The sequence below is a fragment of the Convolutriloba macropyga genome, chromosome 5 (genome assembly GCF_964194025.1).
Source record: "Convolutriloba macropyga chromosome 5, txConMacr16.3, whole genome shotgun sequence".
NCBI lineage: Eukaryota > Metazoa > Xenacoelomorpha > Acoela > Convolutidae > Convolutriloba > Convolutriloba macropyga.
In genome coordinates this window covers 59014257-59039921 of record NC_134472.1, presented here as the reverse complement: position 1 = coordinate 59039921, position 25665 = coordinate 59014257, and the positions used below count along the sequence as shown (strand labels likewise).

Genomic DNA, 25665 nt, shown 5'->3' with positions numbered 1-25665 from the left:
GATATGCAACAATGCACCTTGATTCCTCTGATGCATCGGTAAAGATTTGAAGTCTCAGTTTTGTGCATCCGTTTTCAAAATGATGTCGGTTTATTGACATTGTCCTTAATTCTCTCAACTGAGAGCACCAACAAATGAACAGTTTTGAGTGTTCTGCTGACAACTTTTTCTCCCATGCTTGTCCCATTGCTGCCTAAATGTTTTTGAGTAGAAATCGCATTCGTATGGTGAAGAGTGAACATATTCCAAGTGGGTCGAACACTGCTGAGACAAAGGATAGGACAATTCTCTGAGTTACTTTTGCCGGAATTTCTTGCTCAGTTCCACGACAGACAATGAGACTGTCTGTGTCCACATTCAAGTTGAGTCCTAAGATTAACGATTACGGTGGTTCTGCTTCGAAAGTTTTCACAACTTTCGTTGGCCTATCTGTCTCTGGGATCTGTGATTTGACTTCATCGTCACTTGTTATCCATTTCGTCAAATTGAATCCACCTTTGATGAGGATATCTCTGACTTTCTGGTAGATTTCGACTTATTGCTTCTTGAGGGACTCTGACTGACTTTAGGAAGTCGTCCATGTAGAAGTTTCGTTAAACCGTTCTGACAAGACTTTCGTCGTTGACTGCATTATCTTTCGCCACTTGGTGCAAAGCGTAATTTGCACAAATCGGCGAGCTTTTCGTCCCAAAAACGTGGCGTGTATACTCATAGACTTCTATTTTCCAATCTGGATCTTCTCCCCAGAGAAATTGTAAACATCGGTTGTCATCGTTTGGGACAGCAACTTGAAGAAACATTGCTTCTATGTCGGCTGATAAAGCTATTTTGTGTTCTCGGAAGCGAAAGATGATTCCGATCAGACTCGGCAGCAGGTCTGGCCCAGATGGAAGTTTATCGTTCAGCGCTACACTTTGGTACTTAGCTGCTGCGTTGCACACTCTTCTTACTTTTTCGGGTTTGTGCGGGTTTATCACGGGATGATGCGTTAAATACCATTGCAGTTTGTCTTTGATTTCATTCAGTTCAGCTTGAACGTATCCAGCATCGACATCTGTGTCAATGCTTTCTTGGTAGCGCTTCTTTAGCGTTCCGTCTTTCTGCAGGAGTCGTTCTAGAGAGTTGAGTTGCCCCACTGCAGAATAGAAGTTGTTCGGCAACTTCACTTCTTCCTCCCGCCACAGAAGTCCAACTTCGTATCCTTCACCGTTGAATCGGGCCGTTTGTTCCAACGTCTTGATTGCTCGTTTTTCTTCCTTTTAATGTCCGGCGACATCGCAGTTTGAAGCGTAGGACTCAGTATCCCACCACTTACTCAACTGGTTTGCTAATTTGACATCTGCAATTGATGTTGCTGTTGTAGCAGGAGTTGCTGCCTGCTTCGCTGGTAGCGGTCCACTTAAGGCCCAGCCGAGCTTTGATTTCACTGCCTATGGTGCAGAATTGTCTTCTGACTTCTTGATTTTGAAAGGGTGATGAATGTCGTAACAGTCTTGTCCAAGAATCACTTGAACATCGTTTAGATTGTAGTTCTGATCTGGCAAGTTCCTCAGATGTGGGTAGCGATCTTTTAGCTCTTGCAGCTCCACAATTTGGTCTCCCAACTTCAGTTTCTCGTGCATGTAGAATTGTACTGTTGTCAATGGTCGAGATTTTCATGCGCTGAAACAGCTATCGGCACTATTTCACTCTTGACATCTTGTGAGCCATGGCTCCCTGCTACTGATGAGGACGCTTTTCGGCCTTGGAGTTGAAGTTTAGAAACCACGGACTTGTCTACAAATGAAATCGAGGATCCTGAAACACATATTGCTAGTACATTTAGGCTTAAGTCTCTGTTTGTCAGCTTGATTCGCAACACTGGGAGTCCTCCTTGGGTGATGTTAGTTGCTACTGCCGTTGTAGCATCTGACACATTCCTTGTAGTTTCCGTCTTCGGTAGGTCGCTGTGCAAAAGCCTGTTGTGTCGCCTTCCACAGCTGGGTACACTGCATATCCTGCTTTTGCAGTCCTTCGACATGTGACCTGGTCTCAAAAAATTGAAATACAGTCGGAACTTCTGGACTTGCTTTCGTCGTTCATTTATTTTCATCGATTTGAACTTTTCGCAAGTCCAAACGGGGTGTTTTCGCATGTCCATCTTTGAAGGAACAATCAAAATTTTTTTGCTTGACTCTTCAGCGTTTGAAGCAAAGGTACTCGTCTTTGATTTATCACGGATTTGAAATTTATTTCTGTAAAACAACGAATTTGTCTATGCTAACAAGTTCTCATGAATTACAGCTTTGGAGGCAAGCTACTCTTTGAAAAAGATCAGGTTGCCTCTCAGTAGTCAACGATCTTGCATATACTGCAATCACTGTTCTCTCAGTTGCGGAGAAAGTTTTCTCGTTGTTGAACTTAGCCCTGCTTCGGCTTCTAGGTCTGATGTGTATCCAAGTTGAGTCAAGGTGTTCACAACATTTGTAACCGCATTTGCAAATTGGACAATGCTCGTAGAATTGTCGTGTTGAATTGGAGGATGAGTATGTATTTTTTTAATTGAGCGTTAACTGTGACATCTAATCTGCCGTACTTCTCACAGAGTATATCCCAAGCATGATAGTATGATTGCGAGCTGAATCCCATTCCCGATATTTCTGCTTTTGCTCGACCCGTGAGACCCGTCTTGAGGTATTGCATCTTTTCTGTATCGCTGATTGGCTTTTGATGAACAACAACATCAAAGAGACCTGACCACTCTGGCCACTTCAGAGGATCTCCTGAAAACTCAGTCAGTTCTAGTTTTGGCAAGCCACTGGCACCACTGCTTGGTACTGGTTGGTAAATGACTTGGGGAGTGCTATGATTCCTTGTGCTCCTGTTTCTGCTGGCGGCAGACCTGTTTCGAGAGTTGTTAATGGGACTCTGACTCCTGTTTCTGTCTTGAACTGCTGACGTTCCCTGCTACTGAAACGTCGTTCTTGTCAACGGCGGTGCTGGGTTCGTTACTCTAGTTGGTTTACGGATTTCTGGTAATTTGAGAAAGCTCGGTTCAGTCAGTTGCGCTGAGAAAAGTCCTTCACCCGGTTGGAACAGCAGGGTTGTTTTCGGGTGGATGCTGAAACGTTTGTCAACTCTGTCCTGGGTGACATTCGTTGGAGGGTCGATAACAACGTTTGGAGATAGTGGCCGTCTAGGGACAGAATGTTGAGCCACTGATTTTGCCCACCCTGCTGTTCTTTCTTCATTGCGTCTTGATCCAACACTTTCTGTCTCATCTGCCACTGATCCAGATGCCCTTGACCTTTCTTTGGTGAGCTCAAGTTTCAGACGTCTTTGTTCTTCGTCGGCCTCTGCTCTCTTTCTTTCGTTTTCAAGGGCTCGCTCATGTTGTCGAAGACGCAGATTGTCTTCTTGTTGTTGCATCTGTGGACGTAAATCCTGTTCTTGTTGTTGCTGTTGTAAGCGTAACTCTTGTTCTCGTTGTTGTTGTTGTTGTTGTTGTAAACGTAACTCTTCTTCTCCTTGTTGTTGTTGCTGCTGCTGTAAACGCAATTCTTGTGGCTGACGGCGAAGTTCAATTTCTTCACGCTCCTGCTCTAACTCCAACTGCCGCTCTCGCAGGCGTTGCTCTGTTTCTTTCTTAGCTCTTAGGTTTTCGAGCTCCATTTCTTCGATCTGTCGCCATCTCGATGATCGTGTGTAGCAGAATGCTTGGAAGAGACCTCGGCGTTCTCCTCCGCGTTTTCTATTGCGACATTTCCTGTTTCAATTACAGTTTCATTTGGGTCTTTGTCAACAGCCGATGTGGATGACACTAATGATGTTTGAATTCCACAATCCTTGCTGCGCCTGTACTGCTTGATCAGGTCTCGACAATAACTTCTAGCTTTACTGAAATTCGCAAACCCTTGGAGACAAGCTTCTGTCTTCATTCTTTGAAGAAATTCTGCGAAGATTTCATCTAGCTTTTCTAATAACCGTTCCGCCTGATGACATAGAATCTTTTCGGAGTCGCTTAAATTTTCTGCTTTCAATTTTTTTTCGAGTTTTAACAATTCGTTCTCGATTGGAACGGAATCTTCCATTAGTTTGTACACTCGCAATTAATTTTTCCGGTAGTCGACGACCACTGCGCGACAATCTTCGATGTCTCGGAGATCTGGTACTTTGTCAACTACCCATCGCAAAACTTTACTCTTTTCTCCTAACATACGCTGGATGTCATTGTCAAAGCTTTCAAAATACTTAAGTTTTGATAGTAACCTCTGCTGTTGTCAGTTGTCTTCCAAGTTGTCGTACGTCTCGAAGAAACATCGATAAGCACGTTCGGCCGTCATTGTTTTGTTTTATGTCAGGTAGCCTTTTAGCTCGTTGAGGTGTCGGGAGAAGGTCTTGAGTAGGTCAGCATGCTCTTTCTCTAACGTTTTGAGTTGACCACTCGTCTTCCAATCAGCTGTCTTCCAATGTCTGTTGGGACTTTTGCTGGCCATCGTTGCTTGTTCTGTTTTGGTCCACAAGGTCGAATCGAAGATTCGTTGCGGTTCGTGTCACTGCTGTTGTTGTGCCCGGGTCGGCGGACCAAATGTTGCGGCTGCTCAAGAATCTCAGCGGAACGATATATCAGAGACTGGTTCTCGAGTTCTACGCCAGCCTTGTTCTTCACTGTGTTCGATTGACTAACAATCTCGCAGAAATAATTAGTCGCACGGACGTATTAAAGGACTGTAACTTTAATTTGGTTGATTGAAGTTAAGAAAATCCTTAGTGATAGTCTATGTTCAGTCTCGTGCTGAAGTTTGTAGGGCTTCAACCAGTAGCTAGTGTTATTGCTAACTTCTCGTTAAGTATGCTCAACTAACTTAAAACTCGCAAGATCTTAAGATCTAACAAAACTTAGCAAAAAAGACTAAAGTTGTTAAAGAATCAAATTTTAGTCAACCTGAGAGCCAACTGCTCTTGGTAACAGTTTCTTTTGGTTCTAAATACAATATAGTTTCGCTATTCAAACAATTGGGTTAAAGTAAATTATCAAACATTTATCATTTATAATATCATTGCTACTTGTCTCTGATTGGTTAATCAAGAAAATGATTTAGGTCATTGTTTACATAGTAAATGTCAAGTTACTGCAATATTTAATTTTGTTGACATAAGCACGGATGGTTATTACGTGGCTCTAGATGCCTCGAATGTACAGTGATTGACCTTTAATGATAATCTAAAGCATAATAAAATAAACAACTTAAGAAATTTAACAATAAATAACAAAATATCGAAAAATGCCAAATTTGCACCATTTATATGCTAATAGCCACACTTGTGGGTCTGATGCTATAACTTTCTTTGGGTCTATATAAAAATTTCTCCAGAAGCTGGATGAAGGAGGGAAGAGCATAATTGCACGCATGAAAAGAATGTGCTTCAACTATAACCGACGCGTTATTGTCTCGAGGAAAGCTGTCAAATGCGAATCATGTAAATAATTGTATCAAGCAAAAATCCATGGAAGATCTTGAGTTAACGAGGCGGGCTAAAGCCCTGGGCAGGAAAATGTAAAGATCTCTTGTTACTGTGCTCTTACTTCGAAAACACCTTTAATTCACTCTAGAATTGAAGAAGAAACCAAATAACTTAGCGTAAACGTAATTGACGACAGGGAGTTTGCTGTCATTGGTATCAAAGTCTACTGATACCGACTTAATCTTAAATCTCCAAGTTGTGCACTTTTACAACATAAATAAACGTGACTCCAATGACAAAACAAAAGATTCTCCTTGCGACCAGTGATTGGAAATATTTTGAAGTGGTTTTTAAAGCAAATCAAGATATCTGGACAGAAAACCAGTATCTTGTGGAGGACGCAGAATGTTCAATGCAAACTGTTCAGTTTTATGGGAGGACGCAAGTTGTTCAATGCCAAGAAACATGACTCTCGTTTTTGCGAATAGTTAAAAAAATGTTTGATATTCAAATTTTTTACACGATAAAATTAATAACTGGATTGCCTACCAAAAAATTCCTTTTTGATGGAAATTTTAATTTTGGTATATAAAGTTACAAGTTTTTAATGAATGCAGTTCTCTCTAATTTAGCCAAATGCTACCCCTAAAACAAATACCTAGGCCAAATTCTTAAATCTGGTATAGATTTTTAAAATCGAAACAACGCCAGACAAACTTTTTTCGCAAGTTTTAAATAAAAATCAGACGAATTTACATCCTTTTGCTGGGCTTAATTTTAAAAAGGCAAAGTGTCAATTTCCTGACACACATCATAAAACTAAAAAGGACAGCATTTCTATTTTATTAGTGTTCCAGAAGTTTGGCGACAGCATCCAATTTTTTAGCAACGGGACTCCAAACCGATGGTTAAGGTGCACTTTATCAAAGAATAAACAGTTGTATCCAACGTTGTTGTCGTCTGTGTTTGATCGATACTAGTTCCTTCCTCTGTAATGTTTTTGTTCACATTCAAGATTTTAAATCCATTTTGATTAATGTATTTGCTATGTATTAGCTCATTACACTCGTCAATGCAATTGTTTTTGTCCACGTTTTGCGGTAAGTTTTTTAGAGGAGGAACTTCGCATACAACAAATACTTCCTGCTGGAAATTTTCAATACAATTTTTAACGTGTTTGGCATGATCCGCAAAGTGATCTTGCGCATTTTTTTAATGATGTTTAAGAACATTGTTCGTGCCGTCTTGTAAAATTGGCGTTTCAATTTTTCTGTCTTCATACTCACTTACAACCTTTAATTTTTCATTAGTGGTGGATCCCCTGTATAGATGTACAGCATAATCAATCGGAATTGTTTTATCAAATTCCAATTAAGCGATTATGCTACTGCCCAAGACTAAATTTCGAGTCTCCCCTCGAAACGGTTTTTTTGGAAGGATCTTACTTTCTCAAAGTCGTCCGTTTGCGTGCTCATTTCTACCGTGATTCCTGGTCGTGCTTGAATTCGAGACTCAAGAGTTCCGGCTGAGTCATCGTGTACTATTGAACCACCGTCAAGCATCTTTAGAGCATATTTGGTAATAACATCTTTGATAAACATATCTTTTTCCTCCAACTTTATTTGTAATTTATCAAAAATTTTGAACGCCTCCTCCTTTGAGAGGCTCATGTAGGCTTGTTTGTTAATCATTTTTCTAAGTGATGTAAATAGAGAATCGAAATTGTGTTACGGAAGCAGAAAGAACAAGTCACTTATTCATATAAAATTTTTTTTAAAAGAATGTACCGCTGTTAGTGTTTTTGTTGATGAGGTTTTCTGTGCTAGCTCCGATGGCATTGTGTAACGGGGTTTCTCAGAGCTTGGTTCAAAATTTCTAACCAAAATTTTTTTTTGCCTACAAAAGATTCAACAAAATTGATCCAATTGTTTCGTTTTTCATTCATTCTCAAGTCATTTTTTTAAGCGAAACTATCAAATTGACAGTTCTCTGTTTTTTTATTGTTGCATCCGAGATTCACTTTTGTGGGCTCTTGGGACTGAAACTGAGGTAACTGAGCAAATAAAAATTTCATAACTTTGCCGACTTTCTGTGTAAAAAACAGAGACGTCTATAAGCATAATATAAAAATCACAGTCAATTAACGAGCTCTTGTATTTCGCAGTTGTGCTTGTTATATCATATTTTCAAAAAAGTAGGAAAAGCTTCAAATCATCTGCCAAATTAACAGTTTGTCCTTGTTTGATTAAAAAATTAATATCTTGACAACTTAAAAAATTCATGCAGAGGAAATAACCTTGCAGCATATTACCAGACAAAACAATCATGCAAGATCTTGAAAGGATCCTGCAAAATAAACCTTTTGTGTATGTTGAGTTTCGGATCCACTTTTGAGACTCCAACAAATAACACAAAATCAAATACTGATCCGAAAATCATAAATATGCTACCAGTTAAGCTCTACCAAGTTTACAATGCTTTTACAATTGATACGACTACAAAACGACAAAAAGTTTCACTTATAATTAAGAGTAAAGCAATCGTTTATGAGACTCTTTGAAAAAAATATGATGAAAGTCACTGACTGATGAAACTGACTAAACATTTCGTTTTTTTTTGGGATAGTTTAAAAAATTTTCAATGCAAAATTGAATTCAACGAATGATAATAAACAACGTTTTTGCAATTTCCCGCCTTATCTTCAACCTGTTTTGTCCTATTTAAAGTCTTTTTTTTTAGCAAGGAATGCTTCTGAAAAAAGAACAAATTACTGTTTTTGTTCTTTTTAAGGAAGATCACAATGAAATGTCTCCTGACACATATTTCAAATAGCTGATGTTGAAGAGCGTGGAAACCCCCGTAAGCCCGTGAACAACAAACCAAACTCATTGATCCTTCCAAGGAATCAATGAAAAAGAGAATCTTAATCGCTTTTCAAACAATTCAAATGACTTCTTCACTAGAATTTGGTTTTCGATTCGGGATGCTTTTAATAATGTTCCTCAGTTTTAGAAGCCAGTGTAAATGCCCACTTAATATTATAAGGCTTATCAAAGCTCCGGAAACGGTAGTTAGACGCTTTTCCTTTTAAGACCCTAACGTGGACTGAAATTGCAATATGTTAGAAAGGCCAGCTTTGAACTTAATTCCCTGTACGCCGAATTTTGCAAACATTATTTATTATGAAGTGGTAGATTGTTTGTTTACCTACTTGGGAGATAGTTAGAAGATTGTTTTTTCAACGGTTGATTTAACGGCCTTGTGAACAGGTAGTAAACATTTGGCACTGGGAATTGCCTGTGTTTATAACTAGCAGCAAGACAAGTGGACTTATTTATCAGACAGAAATAAGTTAAAACGAGTTAACGCGTGATAAATAGTCGTTCATTTGATCAAAGATTAAAGCTGTGAATTTTGCTTTTAATCGTGAACAAATGTCCTCACATGTTTTAACGGGAGTTTTAAAAATTGAAAAAAGTCTCATGCTGAGCACACCAAAAAGCAAACAAAATTTTTCAACACAATTTCCGAATTTTTTTCCGATTGCGTCCCACGACCGCAAGATCACCGTGTAAATGCAAGAATTTATCGGAATTTGGCAAAATTGGAATCAAGTTCTCCCTGGTTCAGGCGGCCGAAAAAAAGATAAACAATTTCTATGAATTTTTTTGGCGTGCTTGGTTTCAGACGTAGCTAAGGATTGATCCGTTTCATGGGCATAATCGTTTTTATGAGTGAGAAATGTACGATATGACTGATTGTAAAACTGAACACAGCTTTGAAATATTCAGTTTGAAAATGAAAACGCAAGAAACCGTCGGTATGTTTTGTTTAAATCATATTAAATCATCGTTATGTTTGGTTTGAAAAGTAAAAAAAATCGTCTGTTCTTTACCAAATGAAGATTAGTAATTATTTTTTATATGAAAATCGAAGTTACAAACCCCTTCTATCTAAATGAATTTCAGACCAAATTTTTGACAACAGTTTTTTAAACAGGTTGGGTAAAATAATTTAACTTTCTATCTTAGCTTTGTTGACAAAACTAGATGAACAAATTTGATAAAATTGTAGCAATTGACAGGTTGAAGTTTAATGGGGGTTCAGTTAATTAATTCACGTTCAGGAAGTTTTGATATGATCATAAGAGAACAATTGCATAAGGTCGTTGTTGTCTAAGATTTTGTCTGGTTTGGTACTAAACAAACCAGCAATTTTATATTGAAAACAGAATATACTGGCAATTTCTTACGTTTGAAGAAAACGCAGGATCTTCAAATGCCTAACCCAACGATGCCTAAGCAAAAATGCAAGACCTTCGCCACTGTTTTCTAACTCAAATAAAACATACCAAGATTTTCTACATTTAAAACTAATATTATCTGGAATAAGGCTTGCATTCTTTGACAGCAATGCTCGAAATTGCTTCGGAAAACGTTAGTTTGAAATATTTGGATTTTAGTCGGAAAAATGTATGCAGCGATTGGGGGTTTGCGTGGAAAAAAAATAAAATGAAATCGGGTTTTCAAAGAGAGACCACGTGTGATAATCTTTGGTCTTCGTAAAAGGGTTTTGTTTTAATGAAATGCATTTATGTATCTTTGCAAAAATTGCTCTGAGAGAGACTGTAACATCCAAGGGGATAAAAGTAGCTAATGTGAGCAATAGTCTCTCATCTAAACAATCTTGTAATTCATGAAAGTTTTCAGCAGTAGTTTCTAGCAAATATGCTAAAGGTACACCTAAACAAAAAATTTGATTACCTATAGAGATGACAAACAGCAAATCAATGCATGTATTTGATGAAATCCCGATCATTTCTTGGCTTTGTTTGCGATGAAATTCCAATCATATGTTTTATTTTTTTCCCATCATTTCGAACGTTTTTGCATTCCACTTGCTGAATCGATTCAAAATCTGTCATTTCTAGCAACATATTGACCGGAATGCGATAATCGTGACAACTCAGGGAACTATAAAAAGATGAGATAAGAAGTTCGTTCACGTCTGGCAGTAATTATGAAGAAGTGGCTGTATTAAACTTAAAAAGTGGCTGTATTTTAAGATTTGAGAAGTCTGAGAAAATTTTTACGATGACTTTTTTTGAGCTTGAGTTTGACTGTTTCAAAAACCTTCATTAATTGCTACAATTTATGCCTTAAACTAACGGTTACTCAATTGGCCAACTTCATTTGATTACATTCAGGTTAAACAATGCTACCCCATTTTATATACAAACATTCGAATTACAGTTATTCTCACTTAACGTTTTGAGCTCGAGCTCACATTCGTATCATTCCTATTTGACCGACTTTCAGGTTCTATCTTAACATCTATCAACTCTACGTATTAATCGTTTATAACAGTTTCATATATGACGTGTATTACAGTTTCAACATAGTTTAGATGGGCGTTATATTCCGATTATCGACACATTTACCATGCATTAAGGTTATTAACAAACAAAATGATAAGTTTATAGTCTATTAACTGTTCCGATTTTTAACTGATTAATAACTGTTACTTATAGCTATCCTCAGCGTTATTTATGACTTTTGACCTCTTCGATTTCGAAACGCAATAACGTGTTATTGTCTTTCTTTAATTCCCACTGTGTGGGCCTTAAACTGCCACAAGGTGAGAGAAATCTTTACATCAGTTCTGAGCGCGTAAAGTCCAGAAATTGAATTTCAGGCAATCTACACATTATTATAGTGACTGCAAAGAAATGCTGAGCGATAGAAGTAAATTTAGTATCTGGTAGATTCTTTTTTACAAAAAATCTGATATATGCAGTTTTACATATCGTTTAGAGGCAATTTGAAGAGAGATATTCTTCGGGCATTTTAAAGTTATTTTTCACTATCTTATTTCAAAATTTCACCGGAAGGGCTCTTTCGAACGAAAACCTCTTTTCACCTGAAGGTTTGAAATTTATGTGGAACGCTCAGTTTGCAAACTCTTGGAATCTATTCTGTCCACCCCCTAGCTTTGTGGGCATATAACTTTTACGCCCCCGAGAACCACGTGCTATTTTTTTACATAGTAACGTGCTATATAACAACAAAAAATTTTACGGGGGGGGGGGGGGGGTGCAAAAACTCAGGGGCCGAAGAATATATCCAATTCTGGATATAAGAAATCAAGTTTACAGCTCACGTCTTTAGAACTCGGTCAAAAATTTTCCTAATCGATAGAAAAGGTGACACCCTGAGTTTTGAAGGTAACAATTTTTGATTTATATGCTCAGCGAGTCATTTGCAAAATCATATGATTCAGAAATCTCATCGGATGAAACTAAAGCAAAAAAGAAACAATATTTTACTGTAAATAGTCAATCAAATTCATCAGTTTGAGATTGGGCTATCTGGCAAGTTAGCGTAACTGTTTTTATGTATTTTTTGTCCTCCGGGCTTTTAAAAGACAAAAAATTATGAGTTGTATAGCACATTCAGATCAAAGAAAATAGCCGGTGATTTGTTGTACCACAAAACTTTTGTTCTTGGGAGCGTACACTTTATATGCACTAAGCTGGGCGAAATAGAACTTGTCAAGTTTTGCCAAAATCACAAAAAGTCAAAACCATCAAAGAAGGTGGCATTGCTTTCAACAATGGGGTTTGTGATGCCAGTTTGTATTATCTCAAGTTAAGCGAAAAACAGGACCACTAGAGTGTCGTTTGACCAAAAAGTTTTCACTGTATTTTATCGCAAGGGTGGCAATATCATATTGAAAACTATCTGTTGATTTTTTTTAAAAAAAAACTAAAGCTAACTTACACCGCAAGGTCTTGAAATAATGTTGGTTGATATTTTAGCAGATTTCACTTAACTCCACAGTTCAAGCTACATCCTTTGTGGCATGAACTCCGCAAAAATGGATTTTTCTAATTTTGCGGAATTTTTTTGTTTCCAAATGCGGTTACTATGTTCGAAAACGTGCGCAAATAAAATAATCAGTATGTGTAAGAAAATTTGGGTCTTTCCCATTATAGCCCACCGTGAATTTATAGCCCCCTTTATTGTATAATTATCATGATGAGGGGGGGGGGCTATAGATTATCTGACCACAAAGCTGGGGGAGCTATAATTGGAAAAACCTGAAAGTTTGTGTAGTAAACTTCACAATGTATACTATTAAGTTCTAGACTATGTTTTTTTTTACTAAATTCATTAAAATGGAATCTAATTATACACTTAGTGTTCCTTTTCGGCAAAGTTTTTTTAATAAAATTTGTTCCATACTTCTTTTATATGTTTTGAGGCGCCGTATTATTTGTATATGCACTTTTCTCAAGTAAAATTTTTTTGCGCGTGCGTGGAAATCAGATCCCAGCTACCAATGAAACGGAATTGAGTTATATTCAAATTCGGAACCCAGGCAACGAGATCTGTAGCCTGGATTCCGCGACTCCTCGGCCTTTGCGGTTTTACGTAATTTACCTTTGATTTTCAATATACATGATCAATTTATCTTTTTTGGCTCATATTTTTTTGGGGTTCAAAAAAGGTGGCATTGTTTTACCCAAACAATTGCAACAGCTTGGGATGCATTTGGTAACAGACTCAAATTTTGCCCAGTAAAACAACAGATCAAAACTTTGCGGATTTTTTTGTATCCCCACAGCGATATGCACCCCCCATCACAGAACACGTGTCATTACACAGCAAATCACTATGTAAAATGTGGCACGTGTGCCTGGGGGTGCAAATAAAATACACCAATTAAGCTGGGGTGGGCACGAACGAAAGAGACCCTAGCCTACAATCGAGTTCAACAAAAACGTTTAAAAGCAAGCAAAAAAACTCAATTGTCACAAAAAATTCTAGATTGAAGTTGACTTATTTCTTACTTTTTCTTTCTATCAAACAATTTTAATTTGTACCTTCGTTTTATTTGAACTAAATGTCAAAAGTAATTCGACAGCTTTCAGTTTCTTGATTTAAAATTTCATTGGTGACTTAGTATTTGAAAACTTGTGATAAAAGTTCGGAAACTTTTATTACAACATTGCACTAATATTATTGCCTACATAATGAATTGAGATAACACGCAAGGACAATTTACCAGAAATCCCTAAGAGAATTTTACTAACTCCAACTAAATTTCACAGGAAAAAATGTTTCCAGGAAATCATAACATATTGATACAAGCTTCTAACATTTAATGCAATATCTGAATAAAAATTTTGAAATTAAAATGCAATAGCAATGTTAGTTGATCAAATCTCAATTGATATGAATAAATCAGGGCTTAGAGAAATTCTCACTTTAACTGTGAAGTTTGGATGAAACAAATTAAGCTGATCAATTGAACAATGGGGTTTGTGATGCCAGTTTGTATTATCTCAAGTTAAGCGAAAAACAGGACCACTAGAGTGTCGTTTGACCAAAAAGTTTTCACTGTATTTTATCGCAAGGGTGGCAATATCATATTGAAAATTATCTGTTGATTTTTTTTAAAAAAAAACTAAAGCTAACTTACACCGCAAGGTCTTGAAATAATGTTGGTTGATATTTTAGCAGATTTCACTTAACTCCACAGTTCAAGCTACATCCTTTGTGGCATGAACTCCGCAAAAATGGATTTTTCTAATTTTGCGGAATTTTTTTGTTTCCAAATGCGGTTACTATGTTCGAAAACGTGCGCAAATAAAATAATCAGTATGTGTAAGAAAATTTGGGTCTTTCCCATTATAGCCCCCCGTGAATTTATAGCCCCCTTTATTGTATAATTATCATGATAAGGGGGGGGGGGGGGGGGGCTATAGATTATCTGACCACAAAGCTGGGGGAGCTATAATTGGAAAAACCTGAAAGTTTGTGTAAGTAAACTTCACAATGTATACTATTAAGTTCTATACTGTTTTTTTTTTACTAAATTCATTAATATGGAATCTAATTATACACTTAGTGTTCCTTTTCGGCAAAGTTTTTTTAATAAAATTTGTTCCATACTTCTTTTATATGTTTTGAAGCGCCGTATTATTTGTATATGCACTTTGTCTCAAGTAAAAATTTTTTGCGCGTGCGTGGAAATCAGATCCCAGTTACCAATAAAACGGAATTGAGTTATATTCAAATTCGGAACTCAGGCAACGAGATCTGTAGCCTGGATTCCGCGACTCCTCGGCCTTTGCGGTTTAACGTAATTTACCTTTGATTTTCAATATACATGATCAATTTATCTTTTTTGGCTCATATTTTTTTGGGGTTCAATAGTTCAAAGAAAATATGAGGCAAGACATTTTATCAATTCAATTGAATACGGCAAAAAATTCTGTTTTGTTTAAACAGTGAATCCGTTCTTCTGATACTTACAGCCAAACCTTCAATTGAAATTTTTAAACTTCGAGATTTTCCGTATAAAATCTTTTTCTTCAGCAATTAAAATAACTTTTTCCGAGACTATAAGGTTTTTCCGAGACTATAAAACAACTTAAGATTATTAGTATAATTACCTTTATGTAAGTCTGACACATGCACATGCAGATAAACTGGAAAAGTATTAGCTGAATCTTTGATTAGAAATGACTAATGAGAAAATTACTTTTGAGAACATTAGCATATGATGAACAACTGGAGTCAATTAAAAACCAAATGTTCCATTCATTCTTAAATTTGTTTTGCCTTTCGTACCATTATTGCTCTGCTTGAGTTATTAATTTATTATCATAATTGGAAATAAATGCCAGTGTAAGTAGCTGTCAAATTAAACGGATCTACGCGGCTTAAGATCAATCGAGACCAAAGTGGTTTAAGGTTTTATCCGTGAGTTATAAATAATGTTCTAATTCAATATTTGACACACCGGCTGCTGTAGCGACCAACTGCCTCGGATAAATCTGGAACAATGTTATCTTGAAGTTATGTTTTAACAGTCAATCACGCGTAAGTAAATAAATGGTGACCATTTCGCGCTGCTAGTTGAGGTTAGACAAAAATTTATATTTTACCAACTATGTTAAATAATTTTGCAAATCGTAAATCCAAATTTTTTTGGACAAGAGCTTATTGGTGCGCGCACATTTTTTAAAACCAAGCATAATTGTTATTTTTGTTAAACTTTGCTAATTTTTTGACGTTTTTATAATATTTTTTTCCATTTTGAAGAAATACCATTTTAATTAGTTAAAAAATATGTTGCTACAATCACGCGCCGATGTCATAATAAACGAGAGTTAATGTACATATACAGTTACCGCGAAATGAAATTGTAGAATTTGTACGACTATATTTCGAGAAGAAAAATTATTGAACAATATTCTCATTTAAATGCCTGTTTCAGCGATTTGAAAATGGACCCAATAATTGCGCAGAATATTACTCCGCCTAGCTTGTGGATACTAATGATGCTAGTCCCTTTCATATGTATATCAAGAATCCTATGCGAGAAGTTTGCAGCACGGGCTTTCGTCCGATTCAACATTGGTCAGATAAACAAAGAGACCAAAATTTGGAAACGCAATCTGGCTATCAAGAAGTTCCAAGAATCCTTTTGGAAGTTTTCTTATTACGCATCTGTCACTCTGTTCGCGTTGGTGACTATGTCTTGGGAGCCTTTTATGTTGGCACCTTTCTATGAGTTCGACCAGATGGCTAAAGGTATGCCGTCATTTACTTCCCAGGATTTGCCCCGATGTATGTTTACAATATAAAATATTAATCTTAATGTGAATTTCAAAACTCAGATTCGCGTTTTCGAAGTACCAAGTCAGCTCAGATAAAAAATTGTGCAAAATAAACATACTCTGTGAGAAAAATTTTTTCAAAAAAATAAAAAACATAGCAGGACAAGTCCTGAACTATATTTCAAACTTCCATGGACAAAACAAAAACCTATAAGATACCTATAATGGTCTGTGAATGTGTTGGACAAACCTTTCAGAAACAAATTCCCTCAAAAAATTGAAACAAAGTTTTAAAATCAGAGTCATATTGCCGATAGTGAAGAAAGAACCACTAGCAGAAAGCAAATTTTCGTTCAAACACTGTTTCCTCACTCTACTTTACAAATAGAGTGAAAAAGTTTACGCCTCAAAACTAATAGCTTTTGCGCTCCACTTCTTGTTTCACCGTGATCATAGTCATCACTTGTAATTGACTTCAAAAATCATAAAAATGAGAGAACAGATCTTACAAAAAATAGCCGGAAGAATTCGGGAAGCGAATCGAAGAATTGTCTTTGCAATCATACGTCAATTAACGTTAGAAAATTAGTTAAAAAATATTTTAAAGCAGAATTGTTAAAAAATTGATTAATTCTCTTTATAATACAAGTAGAATAACAACGATATTCTCTAGCTAATGCCCTTGAGTACATTAAGGTGAGGGTTGATGCTGTTTAACTTTTAACAGGATCCAAGACCACTCTGATTTGAAGAAAAAGCAAAATTGTATAGCGTGACAAAAATGGTTACAGTTCTCTCATTTTTGACCTTACTCAATAATAGACTGATTTATTCCAACAAATCTGCGATTAGTTTGTAATCAAAATTTCTCTGAGTTATAAGCGCCTATTTATTTACCGGTATTTGCAATGAAACAAAGAAAGCAAATGGGTAAAAAACGATTAAACTAGACTAAAAATCCACAAAAACTAAAAAGAAACCTACAATTTAGCTTAAAGCTCATTAAAATAATCAAATCAAACCCTTTGTACACTTGACAATCGAACCCTTTATTGCCGTTGACGCTTATTCAAGCGAAAAAAATAGTTCAACCGAAAGACAACTACTTGAAGGCGCCGCACATAATGAAAAAATTTTTATTGCATAGAGAACACTTTTCATACCTTACATTCTTGCTCTCAAGTGAGGGATTTGCTGTTCCAAATTTATTCCGAAATGATTGATTAAAAACACACTCATCCGATACTACTCTTTAATACGTAAAAAGACAGCGCCGCAAAACAATTCAGTTTCTGTGAATTGTAAAAAATGCACAATTTAATTGTGACGCAAGATTCAACCTCGGATTGCTGGAAAAAAAAACGCAAAAAAACGTAAGTGAAAGCATAGGTAGATAATGAAGAAATCAGATATAATTGAATCTTTATTTTTGAGCACTAACAATTGCTTCAGAAAAGCATTTCGCTATTCCCGTGTACAGTAGTCTTCCGCAGTATTTATTCATGTTGCTAAAATATAGTCAGTTGTCTGTAGAGAATTGTTGTTTTTATTGACACATTAAACGAACCTTCAATCTGTCAAAATACTTCTCATTTTATAATTACAGAAGTTTAAGTAAATGCTTTACGAGAGAAGTGGATTTCTTTGGAATAATTGAGTAAGTTATAAGGCGATTTATACCATTAGGTAAGTTTTGATGAGAAAATAAAACAAAAGAAATCACAAAACGAAAAAGGGCAGAAATATAATAACTTAAACTTCCTTGCTTTTTTCTTAAAAAAACTATTACCAACATCAACGCGTCAAATATGAATCTTCATATAAATCTTTAAAATCTTGATTTCTTTCAGTAGTTGTTTTGCTAATACAAACAATTATTACTGCTCTACAAACAATTAATTCTTCAGTTGTAAATGTTTTTGAGCTACATTTCCTTCCTGTGTCCCCAAAAAATATTTGTACATTAACAAAAAAGATGAAACCCTAAATAATGATTTAAGAAAACAAATGATTTTTAATTGCTCTCAAACGAAGTTTGTAGCAATTATATTAGTCTTGTCTGTCTTTTTTTATCCGATTTTTCGTTTGACCAATTTATAGTCTAACGCATTTGACTTTTCGTCCTTAAAAACGGGATAAAAAGGTAGCACCCAGCGGGCATTAGGTTCTTTTAGAGCCTTTGAGCTCACTATTCGTCAAGTATGCGATTCACAGAATCTGTTTTGGAGAATTATACTTATGGCGCGAAGAGCGATTCTTAGAGATTGACTCCCCCCACTGTACCTCCCCCCCACTGATCCCCCCACTGTTGCGTGAGTTATGAATTTTGAAAAGTTTTCCGAGTATTAAGAGAATAAAACTAGGCTTGCAATTTTTGTTTTCGTTTATTTTTAAAAGTTAATTGTTAAACAGGAAAGAATCGGCGGCAAAAGCTTGGAGGATAAAAATTTATTCAAAAGCAGTTTTCAAAAATTGATGTCAATAATCGATAGTGCCAACTGTCTTGGGATAATTACATTACAGAATTTCGCAACAATTTCTGCTGACTTTACTGCGACGGTAAATGATGACTGATAATTACATTGAAAATTAACATTTTCAAATGTGAGCGCATCAATATAAAAGTTTGATAGAGATCAAGAATTGTAGGCTCGGCATATTCGGATTTTTTCAAATGTCTGAAAAACTTCGTGTTGCTTACAGGACTCTCTTACTGAGGATAACGCTCAAGAATTTGAGAAGAACAAAAAAAGAAAGTCACTCATTGCAAAAAACCTATAAATCCTTTTTTTCTATCTTTTTTCTATGAAGAATTAGAATTGTTTTCCTAAGTTTAGTTTTTTCAATGATTTATAAATCTGGGTTATAACATTTATGCTTTTGAAATAAAGAAAAACATAGATATTATGACGAAATATCAAAAATCATAGTCTTTTTTCCTTTTTGCCTTTTTTTCTTGGTTTTCAACGTTTAACGTTTACTCATTGTAGGATTCTTGTTTATGACAGTTATTGTACCTGGAAACTGTCTTCTCGCAAGAGTTTTGTAAGACAAAAGTCTTTCCAAGATGGCCGTTATCATAAACAAATCTATTATTGCTCCGACCCCTCTTGAGAGGGGGGGGGGGAGCTACTCAAATGGGTTTTATGTTGGGCCAATTTTGACCGGTCGATATATTCATCGTGATCGTGAAGAGTTGTGAATGGTATCATTTAAAAGCCATTTAAAAGCCAGAATATAGAATTAAAAAGACTTGCTTGAATTTTGTTTTCTAGAGCGAGTTATCGATGTTTCAATTTTTGTGAATATTAGACCGACTTGCGATATTTTTATGAAAGTTTTCCAAAATTTTTGCCTAATTTCCCTCAATTTTGCTAAAATTTGATAAAATTTTTAAGATGAGTGTTGTTGACTTTATTTTGAATGATAAAAAATAATGTTGACTATTTTGATTTAATTTTTTTGGCAAAAAATTTGGCTAATTAATCCGAAAATCAGACTTTTTCGTCGAAAATTATACTGAGTAAGCATTTTAGTCAAATTAATAAATTTGCCGGAAGTACACACCCAAAAACAAAGAACACAACCTTTGTAACCTGCAAAGAGAGCTAGTCGTACTTCCACAGCCATTGAGAGTTGGCTGGAGTTGAAAATTTGTCGTTTTTTGCTAACTTAGCTCATGATAACCTAAAACGCAGCAATTATTTTTGATCTGTTAACTAACAAATTATCTAGATCTATAATTTTTGAAACAACCGAGTGTTTCTAATTGACCTGTTACAATCCTTTAATAGTTCGGATTGTAATCAGTCGCTCTTTTCAGAAAAATTCGATCGTTTCTATTTTAATTAAGGAAAAGAACAAATCAAATCAAAATTCACTGGTGATGGGACCAATTGGCCTACTCAGCAGCTCAAAATCAATGTATCTAGTTTTTTACTTGAAAGCTTATGGTCCTTTGGACGTTTAAAAACATCTGATCTATATAAATAATGCCTTTTGGATTTTTGCCTCTTTATTTTTCTTGCTTTTGTCATCTTGTAGCTTAGCGTAAAAAAGAAAGAAATCTTCTTCTCTCTACTGAATAAGAACTTTTTTGCCCTAAGTTATAGTTTTCTGGCTTTGATACTTCTTGATTTCACACTTTTTTTTATTTTTAGGCATTTTCCCATTTTTCACGCTTTCTCGTTTTGTCACATCATCATACTATTGACAGTTCAAATATCACATTATTGGTGTTCGAAATACAGCAGAATTGAACGTATCAAAATCTTTAAAGTCATTGATTAAGGTTTTAACGGCTTCGACACCACTTTCTCAAAAAATTTAATAAAAATTTTAATTTTTGTCTTTAACTGCCGTTTTTACATTGTCTTTTTTGTCGTATGAAAGTTCCTGTATAGTGACAGGCTTCATTGGCTTTTTTGCAAGATTTTTTGGGCGATATTTGGATTTTTAGTAGATATCTGAATGTTTTCATTTCTTTGAAAACAACTGTTTTCAAAAATAAAAAAAAACACTTTTCAACTCCGCAATTTTGTTCTTTTATTGTCTATTTGTTACCTAGTCTCGTTAATTACAGGTCATAAAGGACGTTATTGGTGTCAATAGAAGGGGTCACAAAGGATTGATGTCACAAAATCAAATGTTTTTAAAGAATTTGTAATGTCTTTACTGGCTTCGACATCGGTTCTTCACAGAAAATTAAACTAATTTTTAATTTTTTTGTTATTTTTGACGTTCTTCTTGTAGACGTAAGGCATAGTCTGCATAAATACAGGTCTCAAGGGTTTCTTTGGACCAATAAGTGAATCTATTTAATTGTTTCATTTCGTAGCTAACGTCTTTCATGACTTTGGGAATACTTTTTTTTCGAAAAACACAAAAATTTCATTTAATTTTGCCTTTTTTGTCGAATTGTTACCTATTCTCAGTAATTAGATATCACATACCACATTATCAGTGTTCAAATAAGGAGCAATTGAACATATTTTGTGGGGCAAAATGTGGCTGTACGGCTTCGACTGCTTTTTCTGGCAAGTTTTCGTTGAATTTTGTTTGTTGTCTTTTTGTTGTTCTTTTTGTAATCGCTTAACAAAGTGAATAAAGACAAGTCTTAATGCCCTCCTATTGAAACATAGGTTATCATAAACTTGTGGGATGTTTTCAGTTGACTTCTATTGGTCTCCATTATTTTGAAATTATTCCTTTTTGAAAAAGATAAGCGAATGTTTTATCTTTACTGTTTTTGTTCTTTTTGTCTAATTTGTTCCGAGCCTTTTCACGGACTAGTACCATATCATTTCTGGTGAAATACAAGTTATTTTGTTTCGTTTCAGGTTTATCTGACGCTCTTTTGACTTTGTTTTAAAGTTTTCTTTTAATTGGACATAATTTTTTGGATGCTATTAACGGCTGTTGTTGTTTGAGTTCGCTGTTCAAATTGATTCGCTTTCTTAATAATGGCGAATCTCATACAACTAATAGGTCACTGTTTATCCTCTGAATTATTTGCTTTGGAGGCTATCTTTAGTTTCATACACACATTTTTTGGTAGACAATAATGCCAAAATTGTGGATGAGCTGGTCGGAACCTTATGTGTCATTGCACATTACCGGGGCCCCTTTTTCTCTTTCAAGAAAACCGTTTTTTTTGTTCAGAACATATTTCATGATGACAATGTTTTTATTGCCAATGTAGATATGAGACAGAGAAGTAAAAACATAATCAATTTTTTAAAAAAAAAGCTACTCGGAATACAATGCAGCATTTTCATTTAACTACAAAACTACTCAAAATACTATGTATCGGTTTAACTTAAGTAAAACAGTTAGTAGCAAACGAAAGCTTTTGTGCATATTTGGCTGATTTGAAATGCTTGAAAACAATTTTTGTCAACAAAGATTTTAGTCTAGTAATTTTTGTATAATACTACTTCGAATAGTCCATTGAGAAACATATTGAACCATATCACATTATTGCTGTTCAAAATAGGGCACAATTGAACATAACAAAATTTTCAAAGATATAGATTAAGATTTTAACGGCTTCGACACCACTTTCTCGAAAAATTTAATTAAAAATCTTAATTTTTGTCTTTAACTGCCGTTTTTACATTGTATTTTTTGTCGTATGAAAGTTCCTGTATAGTGACAGGCTTCATTGGCTTTTTTGCAAGATTTTTTGGGCGATATTTGGATTTTAGTAGATATCTGAATGTTTTCATTTCTTTGAAAACAACTGTTTTCAAAAATAAAAAAAAACACTTTTCAACTCCGCAATTTTGTTCTTTTATTGTCTATTTGTTACGCAGTCTCGTTAATTACTGGACATATATGACATTATTGTTGTCAAGGGAAAGTGTCACAAAGGATTGGCATCACAAAAGCAAATGTTTTTAAAGAATTAGTTATGACTTTACTGGCTTCGACACGGGTTTTTCACAAGAAAAGTGAATTAATTTTTGATTTTTTTTTGGGTCATATTTGACGTTCTTCTTGTAGACGCTAGATAATGCTTGCAAACAGTTTTGTCAACAAATATATTTTTCCAGTCATTTTTTTAATAATACTATTTGGAATAGCCCATTTGGAAACATGTTGAACCAGTGCCTTTATCCCATAAGAATCGCTTTCTTTAGAGAACTTTTCTTCAGCCTATTGGTGTAGTTGTTAGCTTTGGTTCTTGAAGATGCCTGATTTCAATTTTACAAACCAACTACTCAGTATAGGGAAGTTAACAGGCCAATAAAAGATTAATGGGTGCGCGACTATTTTGTAAATAAAACACTTTAGAATGATTTTTACTTGTTTAGGCGTTGCACCGATGCAATTCAAACTATCAGCCTATTATACAACTCAGATTAGCTTCTACCTCTGGATGACCATTTCTCTTCTCTGGGATGTCCGTCGCAAAGACTTCTACCAAATGCTAATCCACCACTTCTCAACCCTAATCCTCTTATTATTTAGTTACGGCTCCGGTTTATTACACATTGGGTGTATTGTGATGTTAGTGCACGATATAGCCGACCCATTCCTGGAGTTAGCTAAAATGTTTAATTACGCTAAAGTCGAATTAGTTAGCTCTGCCTTTTTCGTTTCATTTATGATTGTGTTTTTAACATCACGACTTGTATTTTTCCCTATTCTTGTGTTAAGACCCGGATGGGTCGACGCTTACCCAGTATTATCAAGAGTGCATGATAACTTGTACCCGTATTACGTGTGTAACTTTCTTCTTTGGGTTCTGATGGTTCTGAACTTGATGTGGGCGTATACAATTTTGAAAGCTCTGGTGAGAAAAGTGACGTCGGGTGGAAAAATTAAAGATGACAGAAGTGACGAAGAAGAAGAGGAATGATGCATGGAAAATATGTTGGAGTTGTTTCCGGACCCCCCTCACAATAAAATGGCGAAGTAGTAATGGTTATAGTTATAGGTGCGGGAGAATATTGCAGTGTGGGGAAGTGAAACAGTTCCGTAAGTAAACAGTAGTACTAGCTATAAGTTATAATCTCTCAACAATCTCCGCTCGGAAATCTCACCTAAACTGTTTCTTTTCTTCCCTCCATCTGAATACGGATAAGCATTACGACTCAGCATGAAATTTTGGATAATAAACACACACACATTTTTTGCAAAATGTTGGTTTTTTTCAGCCAGTGTTTTCCCAAAAGTTTACTATTACAGAGTATATGTCTGCTTCGTTTTTTGAGCTACTCCCCCACCCAATGTTCTTCTTAATGACACGCAGTTAAGAATGTGGTGTTTTATATAGGAGGTTACAATATAAAAAACAGACGTCTTTTTTTGGGGGGGGGGGGATAATCTGAAGAGCAAAGCGCTCTAATGTCTCTTAAAACCTTGTAAGTGCTCAAAACAGTCGTTTCATAGAAATGCTAGACAACAACGGTCAATACTTACGGCGCGATAATATTCCCTAAAAATAATGGCCAAAACGTATTAATTTTGGTTTTTGGACAATCTCGAGGCCCTCAAAGTATCAAAACAATTTGTTGTCCTTTTAATCTCAAAAACGAATTGGGGGTGCTTGGGAAGAGAGGGGGAGGGGAGGGGTCTGGGGGAGGAGAGAGGAGGTTGTAACTGTTGTTCCACTCGCTCGATTTATAAATGATTTGATTGATTTTGTTGCTTTGTTGAGAAACAAATACGTCAACTAATTCATTATATGCAAACTCAATTAATGATAAAATTGTATGTTTCATTCAGTACAAAATACTTTTCAAAACTATATCGAGCTCGGTGGAGAGAATTTGACGAAATTTTCAAAGTCCATGTTCTGTTATAAAATAAATATCAGTAACATTTCAGACAATAACTGAATGTGGCTTACCTCTTTATGATACTTTGGGAACTTTAGTTGGCACCTCTTTCTCTAATGCAATGATAACCTCTATAAGAGTTGCCTATAAATTAAGTTCACGAATTCCTGGCCAGAACTGATGTGAAGGATGTGGAGAATTCTTTTTTTTCCAAATAGAAAAAGAGAATTATTCAAGCAATTTAAAGCACGGATATGTTGTCGAAAAAACGGTTTTTTTTTGTTGTAATTATATATTCAATTTAAAGTTGAAAAAAAAATTGGTTCACAAAATCGTTAAATATCCCGTGAAGTAAAATGTAAAATTTTATGTAAGATTAATGATAAAAATTATTAATGTATTGACTACGGTAATCTGTATTTAAAAGCAATTCCTAACAGAAAAAAAATTTAGCTAAATGTAATTAATAGCAGCTCTTCTTTTTAAAATGCGATCACGTTTCGCTAATTCTCAATGTTAAACTTGTGTGTAGTCTTTCAATCACAAAAACTGGTTAAACTCAGTAAGATTACTTTCGATGAATAACGTCAGCAAAACAATAGCAAAATTTTACTATTATTGATCTTATATTGCTATATATTTCAACCATTGTGATCATGAAAAAAAATGTAATTACACTTTAACTCTCACTACTGGTAATAATAATAATAATAGTAATAACTAGTATAGTGGCAGTGGTAACTACAGCGACTTCTAAATCACGGCAAGGAGGCTTTTCTGTCAGGAGAGAGTGAGATTAAAGGGGAAAAGGGGGAATGATGGGGGAGGGGTGTGAACTTGGAGGGATTAGGAGAGTGCAACAGATGGTGTGTAAAAAATCACACAGCAACCAAAACAAAATCAAATAGTTCTATTTGTGTTGTCTAAACACAATTACTACTCAAATCTGATCAGTTGTAAAACTGAAACAATTTGGCACTGTAACTAATTGTGACACAATAACTATATGGTGTCATTGCTAAAATCTTAGTTTTGACGGCTAAAATGTCTAATATATTACTGCTCGGGTGAAATTCAATTCACTTCAAGGGCAGAGCAACTGTTCAGAGTTTCAGAGGTAAAATTAAAAATGATATCTAATTCATCTATTCTTTTTGCCAAAAAGATCAAAATTATAGTAATAAAAAGGATTTAAGAAATCATAACAAAATTCCAGCTATGTCGCAGTTTCAATGCCTCAATATGTTTCTGATACAAAGTAAGTCTTTGTCCAAAACAACAACCATTCCATAGTATCCCTATTTT

At 35.3% G+C, this 25665-nt stretch overlaps 1 protein-coding gene across 6 annotated transcripts; it reads left to right on the top strand.

Moving 5' to 3' along the window:
* The first annotated feature begins 10686 nt into the window (after positions 1-10686).
* Positions 10687-23856, top strand: LOC142340129 (ceramide synthase 2-like). Of its 6 annotated transcripts, none has more exons than XM_075390588.1 (3): positions 10687-10896; positions 15733-16049; positions 22891-23855. In XM_075390588.1, exons 2-3 carry the CDS (start codon positions 15743-15745, stop codon positions 23436-23438), a joined length of 855 nt encoding a protein of 284 aa, XP_075246703.1. In that variant the 5' UTR covers positions 10687-10896; positions 15733-15742; the 3' UTR covers positions 23439-23855. The 6 variants fall into 6 exon arrangements, with proteins under 6 accessions (XP_075246703.1, XP_075246700.1, XP_075246704.1 ...); XM_075390585.1 differs by lacking the exon at positions 10687-10896 and adding an exon at positions 10925-11082 and having other exon boundaries at positions 22891-23854; XM_075390589.1 differs by lacking the exon at positions 10687-10896 and adding an exon at positions 11166-11189.
* The last annotated feature ends 1809 nt before the right edge of the window (positions 23857-25665 follow it).

Coding starts and splice junctions, on each gene's coding strand:
- LOC142340129 (XM_075390583.1), top strand. Junction 16,050..22,890: donor GTTCGACCAGATGGCTAAAG/GTATGCCGTCAT, acceptor TTACTTGTTTAG/GCGTTGCACCGATGCAATTC.